This window comes from Danio aesculapii, chromosome 11 (genome assembly GCF_903798145.1).
Source record: "Danio aesculapii chromosome 11, fDanAes4.1, whole genome shotgun sequence".
Lineage (NCBI taxonomy): Eukaryota > Metazoa > Chordata > Actinopteri > Cypriniformes > Danionidae > Danio > Danio aesculapii.
In genome coordinates this window covers 18,486,019-18,499,726 of record NC_079445.1, presented here as the reverse complement: position 1 = coordinate 18,499,726, position 13,708 = coordinate 18,486,019, and the positions used below count along the sequence as shown (strand labels likewise).

Genomic DNA, 13,708 nt, shown 5'->3' with positions numbered 1-13,708 from the left:
CAGTCTTTTTATTGTCACATCATGTGACATTGTCTCGTTTATGGTTTGTTTATACATTTTTGGTCTGTGTTACAGTTATATTTCTGCCAAACTGCACCATTTTGGAGTTCATTTGGAGGCACAACATTAACACTTCTTTAAATGAACGTCAATTTCACCAGATTTTTTTTAATCAAACCAAACCTGCCAAAAGTGAACACACGACAAGACAGATGAACACTTACTGTGTCCCACATGACAATGTTTATGTCACGGCTGAAGGAGCTGTTAAGGTGTTGGGAGATGTAGAGATTAACAAAGTCACAGAAATGATGGTACATGTTCACTCCTGCAAAAGACAGATGAAGCGTGGAGGTTTTTCAGCCTGGCCTTTGAGAAAGCTAAACAAAAGAGCTTCTTTATTCCACAGTGACATCACCTGCATCAAGTTTCATGAAGACAGTTGGTCTGTCAATGATAACATCACAATGGCCATCATCCAGAGGATGGAAGTCAAGCTCTGAATATGTTTGCAATTCAGCAAACCTGACAAAAAAAAACAAGAAGCTGTCTTTTAAAAATAATGTTTTACATATATTTGCAAGCATTGACTAATTAAAAAAAAAACGTAATTAAATGGCTAATAATTTGCTTCAAAAGATCAGAATGAAAATTTGTGGCACTTTATAAAGGTGGTAACTGGGGCTGCACGATATTGGGAAAAACTCAAATTGTGATATTTAGGATTTTTATTTTTTTTTGCAATATACATTACAATATGTATAATATTATTTTTCAAGAGGACTTAAAAAGTCTATTTATAAAGAATTCATAAGTGTACATTGATTGGCATGATTTTGTAAGGGTGTAAAATCTGCATAAAATGTAAAAAGTATATAAATACAAAAATGACCACCATAAAATAAACAAATAAAAGCACAGATGAAAACAACAGAACAAAGATAAAAATGGAAAATAAACAGAGCTTTATGTTTTTTTGGTAGTGTAACAATATTGAGGTACTTTAATATATTCAGTAATTAAATCCAAAATACTATTGACTATTGCAGATTCACATATTTCGATATTCATACTAAAGCGACGTACAGTGCATCCGCAAAGTATTCATAGCGCTTGACTTTTTCCACGTTTTTTTGTTACAGCCTGATTGCAAAATTCATTTATTTCCTCAAAATTCTACACACAATAATTTGTTGAAATTGTTGCAAATTTATTAAAAATAAACGACCTGAAAAATCACATGTACATAAGTATTCACAGCCTTTGCTCAATACTTTGTTGATGCACCTTTGGCAGCAATTACAGCCTCAAGTCTTTTTTGAATATGCCACAAGCTTGACACTCCTGTCTTTGGGAATTTTTGCCTATCCCTCTTTGCAGTACCTCTCAAGCTCTATCACATTGCATGGGAATCGATGGTGTACAGCCATTTTCAGATCTCTCCAGAGATATTCAATAGGATTTGGGTCTGGGCTCTGGCTGGGCCACTCAAGAACATTCACCGAGTTGTTGTGAAGCCACTCACATTGATATTTTGGCGGTGTGCTTTGGGTCATTGTCCTGCTGGAAGATTAACCGTCGCCCCAGTCTGAGGTCAAGAGCACTCTGAAGCAGGTTTTCATTCAGCATGTCTCTGTACATTGCTGCATTCATCTGTCCCTCTATCCTGACTACTCTTCCAGTTCCTGCTGCTGAAAACAGCCCCACAGGATAATACTGCCAACACCATGCTTCACTTTAGGAATGTATTAGCCTGGTAATGAGCGTTGCCTGGTTTTCTCCAAACGTAACGCCTGGCATTCACTCCAAAGACTTCAATTTTTGTCTCATCAGACCAGAGAATTTTGTTTCTTATGGTCTGAGAGTCCTTCAGATGCCTTTTGGCAAATTCCAGGCGGGGAGTGGCTTCTGTCTGGCCACTCTACCATACACGCCTGATTGGTGGATTGTTGCACAGATGGTTGACCTTCAGAAAGGTGCTCCCCACTCCACAGAAGAATGCTCAGAGACAGAGAGCTCAGAAAGAGTGACCATCAGGTTATTGATCACCTCCCTGACTAAGGCCCTTCTCCCCCGATCACTCAGCTTAGATGGCCGGCCAGCTCTAGGAAGAGGCCTGGTGGTTCCAAACATCTTCCACTTATAAACGATGGAGGCCACTGTGCTCATTGGAACTTTCAGAGCAGCAGACATTTTTCTGTAACCTTCCCCAGCCTTGTGCCTCGAGAAAATCCTTTCTCGGAGGCCTACAGACAATTCCTTTGTCTTCATGCTTGGTTTGTGCTTTGACATGCACCATCAACCCTGGGACCTTATTTAGACAGGTGTATCCCTTTTCAAACCATGTCCAATCAACTGAATTTATCACAGGTGAACTCCATTTAAGCTGCTGAAACATCTCAAGAATGATCAGTGGAAACAGAATGTACAAAGGCTGTGAATACTTATATACATGTGATTTTTCAGGTTTTTTATTTTTAATAAATTTGCAACAATTTAAAAAAAAAAATTTTCACATTGTCATAATGAGGTATTGTGTGTAGAATTTTGAGGAAATAAATTAATTTTATACATTTTGGAATAAGGCTGTAACATAAAAAATGTGGAAAAGGTGAAGCACTATTAATACTTTCCGGATGCACTGTATTGTGGAGCCCTAGTGGTAACCAATGGTCATGTTCTATTTTTATTTTATGGGAAAGAGCAGCATGAACATTTTTCAAAATGTATTTTTATGATAGCAACATACAATTGAGAACATCATAAACTGAATAGAAAATGCATTTTGGTTGAATCTCATTAAAGTACAGTAAATGTACAGTTTATCATTTAGGGACTATGATATTTTTTGGACCATGTGCATTAACTAATGAGCCATTTATAGCCGTATTAGTCATTTTTGCAACTTAAAGGGATAGTTCACCAAAAATGAATAATCTGACATAATTCACTCACCCTCCACTTATTCCAAACCTATTTGAGTTTCTTTCTTCTGTTGAACACGAGAAAAGTAATACTGAAGAATGCTGAAATAAAATAGCCATTGATCTTCATAGTATTTTTTAGTTCCTACTATGGATGTAAATGACTTTTTTTCTTTCCAACATTTTTCAGAACGTTTTGTTTTGTTTTCAGTAGAAAAGAGAAATTTATCAAAAAAACTTTACAATCACTTGAGTATGAGAATTGTCATTGCTGGGTAAATGTTCCCTTTAAGTAGAATTACTCAAAAGAAGGCAATATCTTCTGGATGATCACACACATTAAGAATCAATTCATGGATTTCTTGAATTGACATTGTTTCATTAAACTGAAGATTGATTAAAATCAAAGAATCAATATGTTTTACACAGGCCTTTGTTAGTTACCAAGACTGTAGGGGACTCTTATGTGTCCCTTCTGCCTCTAAAGCTTTACTGTTAAGGCTGCAGTGACCGCCGATCTCACCCTGCTCCAGGAAATCCTCTTTATACCTGCAGTGACCAAAGAGGAAGAGAGACGGAGAGAGAACATAAGGGAGCACATTTAAAAAGGAAGTTCTCACAGTTTTGCCAGAGGGAAAACAACTTCAGTTTTGCTTTGTCGTTGATCTTCAATGCCTTAGCCTGACCTCTCGTGACCTCTGCGGGGACTTCTCAGGTCCAGATACAGGTTTGTGGCCCTGCAGAACCGCATATGACTAGAGCACTTCAGAGAGGAATCAGCCTGTAAAGAAAAGGTTTCAACTTGTTTTTGCAGGTTTGTTCCTGATTGCTTTGACATGTTGGCGGGGTGATATTAAAAAGAGCCCAGGCTTAGTGCTAATGCTCATTGGCTCAGGAGTTCTGGATTTGGGCCATGAACTTCAGCTTTACCATGATAAAGACAGAGCGAATGAGGTAAAGGCTGTAGAAGAAAACTCACGGGTTTCGACGGCTTGCACAATGTCTTCATCTCACTGAGACGTTCCTTCACGTAACCGAAATCTGCCTGTTTCCAGAACAGTTCCTGGGCTGCCTGAATCGAGTTTGCCCTAAAGAAAGAGGACTAACATTAGCACTGTTTGGAGCAACTATAGACATTTATGTAGTCTTTGTATTGAAAGTAAAGTCCCAGGATACATTTTAGGTAACACTTTAGTTTAAGTATCAATTCCACCATTAACTAGTGACTTATTACCTGGCTATTTTTAAGATATTGGCTGTTTATTAGTACCTATTTTGGATAATCTTACAGTATTCTACATCAACAATCCTACCCAATACATAAACCTAACTACTACCTTAATAACCATTTATAAGCAGCAAACCATGAGTTTATTGAGGTAAAAGACATATTTCATGGTTTGATATAGCGCATATTGTACCTTAAAATAATGTGTGACCTAATTTTATTATCAGTCCTTGTTTGAGTAACAGAATGGAGCTGGTTGTGTTCAAACATTTGGAACGTGTGTTAGCTTGTATTAGATCAAGAGAACATAATCGTGCTTGCCATGGGAAATAAAGTTTAGCAGCACATTTAGAGGAAACACTGTAAGTGCGAAAAGAATCTGAAACACACAATTTATGAAAGTATAGTTGACATAAGCAGTGACAGCATTGATATATATAACAATATAAATATTAATATCTCATAATATTAATACTTAACCGTAGAAAAAAAATTAAATCCTAAAGTTTTAAAGCAAATAATACTGTTTTTAACAGCTGTTGATTATCATTTATCATTTAGCCATGCTGTGGTCTGACAACCACAAAAAGAGATATTTTCAAAAATGTTCATGCTGCTTTTTCCCATACAATAAAAACAGGCCATGGCCAATGACCAACAAAAAAAATGATAATTGTGACCCTGATCTCGCAAACAGGGCGCGCAGAGGTATGCAATTACATATTTTGACAGGCTGGTAGGACAGCCTACAGTATTTTGAATGTAAAGATTAGACAAACTTTTCTTGGTCCAACAGAAAATTGAAATACATAAATATGCATTTGGACCACTTCATTTAATCAAGATCATTAAAAAGATTTTCAACCAGCATAACAAAAACTGCTGATTTTTCCTTGCTAATCTGATTTTTCCTTGCTGATGTGCTTTCATTTCAAGTTCAGGTGAGGGAGTCAAAAAATCTTAATATTAAAAAGGAATCATAAGTTTGATCCTAATAAATGTCATAACGAATGCCCTTAAATAATGTAGCCTAGCTGTCAGCAAGCATGAGTGTTTACTGAGATTGACATAAGATTTTTAAAAATGAAATGAATAAGAAATATTGTTATAGCAACACTTCGGGAAATAACGTTTGTCGTCATGGGATGACTGATCATGAAGGAACGTGTAGTCTGGCACATTTGTTACCCACGACAAGTCAAGATTTTATCAAGACAAAATCGCATAATCTGACATAGTGACTTTCGCCATCCCATTCTAACACCCATATATTCTCGCATTCACACACACTCATACACTACAACCAATTTTGTTCATCCAATTCACCAATAGCGCAAGTCTTTGGACAGTGCTAACCACTGAGCCACCATTCTGCCCCCTAATTACTTATTAGAAACATACATTTACAACATGTCACACCTTTAAAATTCCCATTTTTGATATGGGTGTGTCTCATTTACATTGTACAGATAAACATTAAAGTATTGTCAAGTTATGTTTACCACATATTTCATTTTTTCTCAGAAATTGAAAAACCCTGTAGGAAAATTCGCCAATGGTAAATTATTCTTCTGGGTTCTGATGTATTCTTCTGATGTAATTCCAGCACCACTTTCACTTCACAGTACATCTGAATAGTGAAACAAAAGAGTGCTAAAGAAAAACTTGCTTCTTTCACATCTTTTTGTAGAACAGCAAAAAACATTTTACCATCCTGAATCAAGACTGGTGCACACAGGATAGCTGAACCTGTGCTCAACGGAGCAGGTCTTTTCATACCCCCAACAGGCCTTCTTGAGCAGCAGAGCATCCTGTCACAGCCAACAGAGATACAACGTCACATCATATGATTCAGCACATACACTGCACTAAACATTACTCATAAACTTACAAGCTCTACCAAAATAATGTTTGAAAACCATTATAGCTGATATAATTCAACTCTCAACCAACCCCAGCAGACATGCCTTCAAGTACTATAATAATAATTAGTGATGCAGATATTTATCAGCCAATATTTAATTATTTTAAATCTATCAGAATATTGGCAACAATATGAGAAAGACAGATACTGATGGTTTATTAATTACATGGAGGAAATAATCTGCATGTCTTTTTAAACCATTGCTTTTTGAGGGCTAAACATCTTGAACAATAAAAACAAACCAACTGAAGTGTAGTGAGTGAACAATTTCTGAAGCAGCAATATGTATAATTTACATATATTAACTACACTGGCTTTTGTGTAAATATTAAACTTTATTATTAAATAAATATGTTCTGTAATATCTCAAATAAAATTTTATCTTGAAGTATATTCCTCTAGTTCAGGGGTGCCCAAAGTTTTTCATATGACGGGCCAAAAACCAAATATCATTGAGGGCTGTGGGCCGAAGGTAAATATACCAAACTATATTACATCAAAGTTGCCATGGGTAATTTCCTAATTTATTCCAGAAAATTTCAAAATAATTAGAAAACATAACCTAAAAAAATTCACTAATGCAGTTTAACTTTTTAAATGATTTACTGCAATAAAAACATAAACAATCACATTCATAACACAATGGAGTTCAATATTGAATACATTAGTCAAGCAGAATCTGCCTTTGACTTGATTTGCTCACCAAAGTCTTTGCATTGTCAGGTTTACACCAATTAATCGAAACATTTCATTTCAGTTAGCTTTTAACAATAAAACAAACAAACAAACAAACAAACAAACAAACGGTTGCATTAAATTTGAATGGACAATATCGAAACCATCCCCATCATTCTCATCATTCTTCTCAGATGGGATGGTGGGCCAATTCAAAGGTTACCATGGACCAACTTTGGTCCGCGGGCCCTAGTTTGGGCATCTCTGCTCTAGTTTTGAGTAAAGTCTTGTAATGAGGAAATTGCCTGTTTTATACTAGCTCTGATGCCTGAAATACATTATGTGACAAAATTACACAAAAGATACTGCTAAACAGACCTTCTGCCTCTTTGAGGGGGTGCTGAATTAATTTCTAATCTGTATATCCCACATTTTGCATTCTGTGATAAGATGAGATACCCCATGCCTGGTTGCATTACCTGAGAGCTCTATAATGTAAAGTAAGAGTCCCACGTGCACAATGCAACTTAGATAAACTTAAAAATAAGGGAAAAAAATAATTGTTGTAATCTGTATTTTTTTCTGAGAGATGTGATTTTAACCAGGATTTTACACTTAAGTGATTTACATGAGAAAGAGCAGAAAATGGTGTTTGAGCCACATGGTATGTAATGTAAACTCCACGCTTTATTTGTGTATTTTGTCCTGGCAGTTTTGAAATGTGTATGAATTCATCTTTTTAAACTTTTTTTGTATTGTGTATTAAATTCCATGTAATAAAACGGTAATACTTTAGAATAATGGTCAATTAGTTAATGCATTTACTAATCAACTAAGTATGAATAATCTTGTAAAGCATTAATTAATCATAGTTCAACATTTACTAATGCTTTATTAAAATCCAAATTTGACCTTGTTATCATTAGTTAATGCACTGTGAGTTAACATGAGCTTAACTTAAATAACATTACCTACTGTTAACTAAGATACCGTAATAAATGTAATGTAAATGTACTAATAGACTAATGGACGATTATTTTAAAGTGTTTCCAAAAAAAAACAAACAAACAAACAACAAGTGAAAATAGCTTACTTTAAAAGGGCAAAGTGGGTCCTCCTTGCAGATTTTGGCCAGAGGTTTGTTGTTGTACAGAAAGTAAGGAATATGTCGCTGTGGCAGAGCCAGGCTGCTGTAGTCCAGCTGTGGCGTGCGGCTGCTGTCTGTGGCCGAGACGGTTTTATAAGTGCAGAGCAGGCAAAGAGCTACCAGAAGCAGCATAGTCCCTCAAGCCACATGGAAGGAACCACACTGGCTCTCAGCACCTACAGTCATTCACGAGAGACAGAAAGAGAGAGAGAGAGAGAGAGAGAGAGAGAGAGAGAGAGAGAGAGAGAGAGTGTGTAGAGACAGAAGACCAAGGGTTTACAAGTGACAACAAACACCAAAGCGCTGGAAGTGACCATAGTGTGGGAACCTGCAAACGAACGGATCTTACTCCATGTGGAACTCCTACCACAGGAAATATTAGTGACCTTTTTCCTTCAATTGTTAAAGCAATAAGGCAGGGATTGAGGGAAATTAATAGAACAACAACAAGTGCCTATTCTGACCAGACCTTGCATGTGGGAATCACAGACATCTATGCTAAGTTATAAGTGGTTGGTTGTATTTGGTTAACTATTAAAAATGTGTCTTCATATTTTCAAATAAGATTATTATTACCTTCCATGTTTTTGGCACAAATTCATTCAAATAGGTATGAAAAATGTGTAAAATATGTATATCTACAGTGGAGATCATCAGAAAATCAGAGAACATTCGAGAATCTTTTTTAAAGATCATAAGAAAAGAAATGTATCAAATGTGAATAAGTGCATTTCCATTAAGCGGTTATGTTAGAGTGGCTGATTGTAGTATTGGTAACCTAGTAACCAACAGTAAACAATGTAAGCATGGATTTTAATAATTTAATAATTTGAAGTTTTTAATGCCGTCAATGGCCTTGCTCCTCCTTATTTATGCAGATTTTTGCACATTCACAAACCCAGCAGAGCTTTACGATCTGCTGGCCAACTCCTGCTTGAAGTGCCACAGTCAAGATACAAGCAGTGGGGTGATCCCTCTTTTGCAGTGGCAGGTCCTAAACTTTGGAATACCCTTCCTACTGAGCTTCGTACAATCACTGACCTTGGATGTAGTAAAGTGCTATAAATAAAGGTTGATTGATTGATTGATTGATTGATTGATTGATTGATTGATTGATTGATTGATTGATTGATTGATTGCTTGATTGCTTGATTGATTGATTGAAAACTGAATGGTCACATTGGTGTTGTTACGATCACCATCGATCATAACTTCTAAGATCGCTGGATCTCACTCACAATAACTTATGGACTACAAATCCACCATTTCTGGACTACATTTTCATACATGCACATTTACACATGCTTCCTCATTCTGACTGATTACAATCGCACCACCTGAGGATTGTCAAAGACTGATTACACAGACTACTTAAGCAGCACACACACTCATTCCCATCGCCGAGTCTTGTTTATCTGTAAAGTGACAATTCAACGCGTTTTCTTGTTCTTGTTTCTCCATGTTTTTGACCTTAGCCTTGTTTGCCTTTCCTGGATTTGCCTTTATTCATCTGTTTGCACCTGTGTTGGCCTTTGCTTGCCTGACTCCGAATAAACCTGCATGTGGATCTTCACTTCAGTTGTCTGTGTCACTCCCCGTGTTACAGGTGTAATGTTTGCTTTGTCAGAGATTATTTGGCAGATGCATTTATATCTCCCATTATTCACATTAACCTTTTACACACAAGTGCAAAACTGTTTAACAGTAGTGTAAAATTGTTTTTTGTGAAAGTTAATGGATTTTTATGCATTTCTAGTAGCACTCATTTCTCACATAATACTTTATTAACACAAGGTGATGAAAACCCAGCTATTTTGTGTTTATACCTTTGGACTTACCATGTTCTCACCATCAAGTGATTCCAAATACAAATACTTGAAGGTGAGAACATGGTAAATGTTAATTTTTGTGTGAACTAATCCTTTGAAAAGAGGTTTTTAAAAACAACCACTGATCTATATATATATATATATATAAAAGACAGTTTCTAATATAATACTCCACACATACACAACTGAACACAGAAATGAACTCCACACAAAAATGTCAACTGACCCAGCTGGGACTCGAACCAGCTGTGAGGCAAGAGTGCTAACCACTGAACTACCGTGTCGCCCTACACTGTTTATTAATCAGGTAAAAGCGATCTTAACATTTTACTTCCCAAAATGACTTCATCATTAAAATGATGTTGTTTGTTAACAGAGATATGGACAAACTGTGTTTTGTTAAAGTATTTTGACAAAAGCATATTAATATTAATTCAATAAATTGCGTCAACCTTCATGACATTTTGTGTTTACCTTGTTTACATGACAGCGATGTCTTTAGTTTTATTTAATAATGTTCAAGTAAAAATAGCTCTCTCATTAAATTAATAAGATTTATGACTTTACAAAAACATCATGTAAGAGCAAAGTGTAACCTGTCAACTGTATAAAATTGACAGCGTTAATCCAATAATAAAAACAAATATTTTCTTGAGGTGAGGTTTTTTCCCCAGGAGGACTAACTAACTGCTTTGCTGTGTTGCCTTGTAATTATAACAACATAATAACAGATTAGTACGTAATTCAAACCCTATGAGAAAAAACAACAACAAACTCACAGAGTGCAAATGTGAACCAGAATCTACAAATTAATTTATTAATATAAAAAAAGACAAAAACTAGGATATAAATGGCATGATAAAACAATGAAAAAATGTATAAGGAGTTGTGTTGTATTTAAGAGAAGAAAGATTTTTTGACTTTTTGTGTTTCTTTCTTTCATTCTTTTTTCACTTTATTCATTTCCTTCAGCTTAGTCCCCTTATTCATCATCAACTTATCCAGCACGTTTTACACAGCGGATGCCCCTCCAGCTGCAATGCCCATACACCCATACAACACTCATGCCCATGCAACACCCATACACTTTCACATTCACACACACTCATACGCTACAGCCAATTTAGTTTATTCATTCATTCATTCATTTTCTTTTTGGCTTAGTCCCTTTATTAATCTGGGGTCACCACAGCGAACTGAACCGCCAATTTATCCAGCACATGTTTTACACAGCGGATGCCCTTCCAGCCACAACCCATCTCTGGGAAACATCCACACTTATTCACACACACACATACACTATGAACAATTTAGCCTACTCAATTCACCTGTACCACATGTCTTTGGACTGTGGGGGGAAACTGGAGCACCCAGAGGAAACCCACGCGAACGCAGGAAGAACATGCAAATTCCACACAGAAACGCCAACTGACCCAGCCGAAACTCGAACCAGTGAGCTTCTTGCTGTGAGGCGACAGCCCTACCTACTGCGCCACTGCGTCGCCCAATTTAGTTGATTTAATTAGCAAATAGTTTATTACTTAAAAATAGTTTATTAAATTATTATTAAAAATAGTTTATCAGATTATTATTAAAAATTGCTTATTAGAACAGACAAACTCCACATTGAAATGCCAACTGAGCCAGCCAGGACTCAATCCAGTAACCTTCCTGTTGTGAGGCGACAGTGCTAACCACTGAGCCACCATGTCGCCCATTTGTACTATAATGACACACTTCCAAGAGTTGGTAACTTCAATCACAAAACTATTTTTAAAGACAATTTTCTGACCTGAGCCATACTTAACTTCAGCAGCATTTACATACAGCAAACTTTTATAACAGTATTATAAACATCTGCAGGGCTGAACAATAAAGACTGCCCGATGGCCCGGGGCCAGCATGAGAGAAGCTCAATCGGGCTAGTCCTGGCTTGCCACTATCATTTTATTTGGCTGTGACTATTTGTCATTTGCAAGCAAATACAGTGTCAGAATCAAGAAACAGTTTGTGCTTTTAAGCCTTTAAATGCTACCTTCTCTGTGATGTCATGAACACCATATTGATTTTCGGTTCCTCTTATCTGATTGGATGTTGTGAGCACTTTATTTTTTTTCCATAACCTGGTAACAACCGGTACAGCAAAGAGGCGGTAGCATAAAATTATGAGGCTAAAAGAAAACATGTTTCTAACATCTTGGAAGCTGATATTTACAGGGGAATAACACGACAAAAAAATAAGTGGTGTTTTGCGCACTTTGCCGTCAGTTTGGCAAGTCAGCCACCTTTTGTTAAATAAATTCATAATAAAATACCTGCCATTTCCATACTGCTCTTTTTGTTTGCATAACACTTTGAATTTTGCTCATTATACATTTATTGACATTTTATAAATATATAGATTTAAAGCCGTTATTTTTGACATATTATTTAAAATATGAGGCTAAGAAATAGTTATTAATTTTTTTTTGGTGCGGCCAGCGAAAATTTTGGTAGGGCAAGTAAAAATCTGAACCAAAGCCCAATCAAGGCAGTAGAAAAAATCCATAGCGTTTAACCCTGATTATGTATTCTGAAGTTTTAGTATTATTATTATTATTATTATTATTATTATTATTGTTATTATTACAGAGGAATAGATAACTTGCCTGATTATATAGCTACAACATTTTAAAATAGATTTTTTTTTATTATTTTCTAGCTATTGAAAATATACAGTGGCAAAAAATTGTTTTCAAAAATTTTAAACTTGAATGTGTCAAAGAAAGAAACCATCGGGCCTGGCAAGATGCAAAAAGGTTTTGTGGCTCCTCTGCTAGAATATACATGTTAGCTCCTCTGTCCCTCAATCCAGTTTGCCACCTTCACTTGGGAAATCTTTGTTTATAAAGTGGAGGAAATATGGTATATGTCAGTTTCGAGATCTGTTTATCAATTGTACCCTTAAATCCTTCTTTGACCTAAGGCAAGAGTTCAAGATACCAAGACAAATATCTGCAAATTCGCCATTTGACAATTAGTCATGAAAAGAGAGGCCAACTATCCCTAGAGCTCTCCAATATAGAGGAGATTTTATCACCTAAAATGTGTGGCAAAGAAATTTGGAATATAATTTTAATGATGATCAGTGGAAGACTGTATACCAGAATACTCTCAATCCTCTTTCCATTAATATAGTTCAACAAAATAATAAATTTATGCGTAGGATGTATCTGACCCCACTTTGTTTGGGCAAAATGTACCCCAATGTATCATCCAGATGTAAAACCTATTCAGGATCAATCATGCATGTTTTTAGAGAATGCAAAAGCTAAAACTTTTCTAGAATGCAGTACAGGAATGCAGTACAGCCAAAGCTTTGCAAATTCCATTGGACAACACACCAACACTATACCTTTTTGGTACAGAACTGAACAAAACACTTGATCCTACTTCTAGAGACTCGGCATCATTTCATACGTAGCAAAAAAAATGCATTTTGCTTAACTGGAGGCCTCCTACATTTGAACTGTTCATACAACTCTTGAATAAAACAAGGGTTTTGGAACAATATACATACTGCTTAAGAAACAAAGAGGATGTCTTTCAGAAAATATGGATGCCTCTGATGAACCTCTGACTCTCTGACCACCTCTGGTGTATTTTCACTATAAGTGTGACTTTACTCAATCAAAGCAGAACTTTGTTTATTACTATTTTTGTATTCTGTTTGTATGTTTATTTATGTTTTATTTATTTATTTATTATGACTTTTGCTGCTATACTTGTCTACTGACATCCTTGTCTTTGTCATTGTTTTTACGTTTGTATGTTCATTTATACCGATAAATAAAGAATTAAAAAAAGAAAGAAACCATAAATTGGTTTGAACTTGATTTTGGGGCAAGAAATGTATACACATTAACACACGTTTATTTTAGCAATGCCTCATTTGCATATTTAGTCAACACTTTAGAAAAAAACATGTTTGTAATTGATAAT

General features: G+C 35.8%; 1 protein-coding gene across 2 annotated transcripts in view; it reads right to left on the bottom strand.

Moving 5' to 3' along the window:
• Positions 1-13,708, bottom strand: part of eogt (EGF domain-specific O-linked N-acetylglucosamine (GlcNAc) transferase) — a 29,883-nt gene that overhangs the window by 15,399 nt on the left and 776 nt on the right. For both annotated transcript variants that reach the window (XM_056468538.1, XM_056468539.1), the window contains exons 2-8: positions 7,845-8,074; positions 5,863-5,963; positions 3,904-4,012; positions 3,611-3,705; positions 3,369-3,473; positions 419-525; positions 225-328 (exon numbers count right to left, since the gene is read on the bottom strand). In XM_056468538.1, the coding sequence (XP_056324513.1) occupies positions 225-328; positions 419-525; positions 3,369-3,473; positions 3,611-3,705; positions 3,904-4,012; positions 5,863-5,963; positions 7,845-8,030 (807 nt within the window). In that variant the 5' untranslated portion in view covers positions 8,031-8,074. The remainder of the gene's footprint in view (positions 1-224; positions 329-418; positions 526-3,368; positions 3,474-3,610; positions 3,706-3,903; positions 4,013-5,862; positions 5,964-7,844; positions 8,075-13,708) is intronic.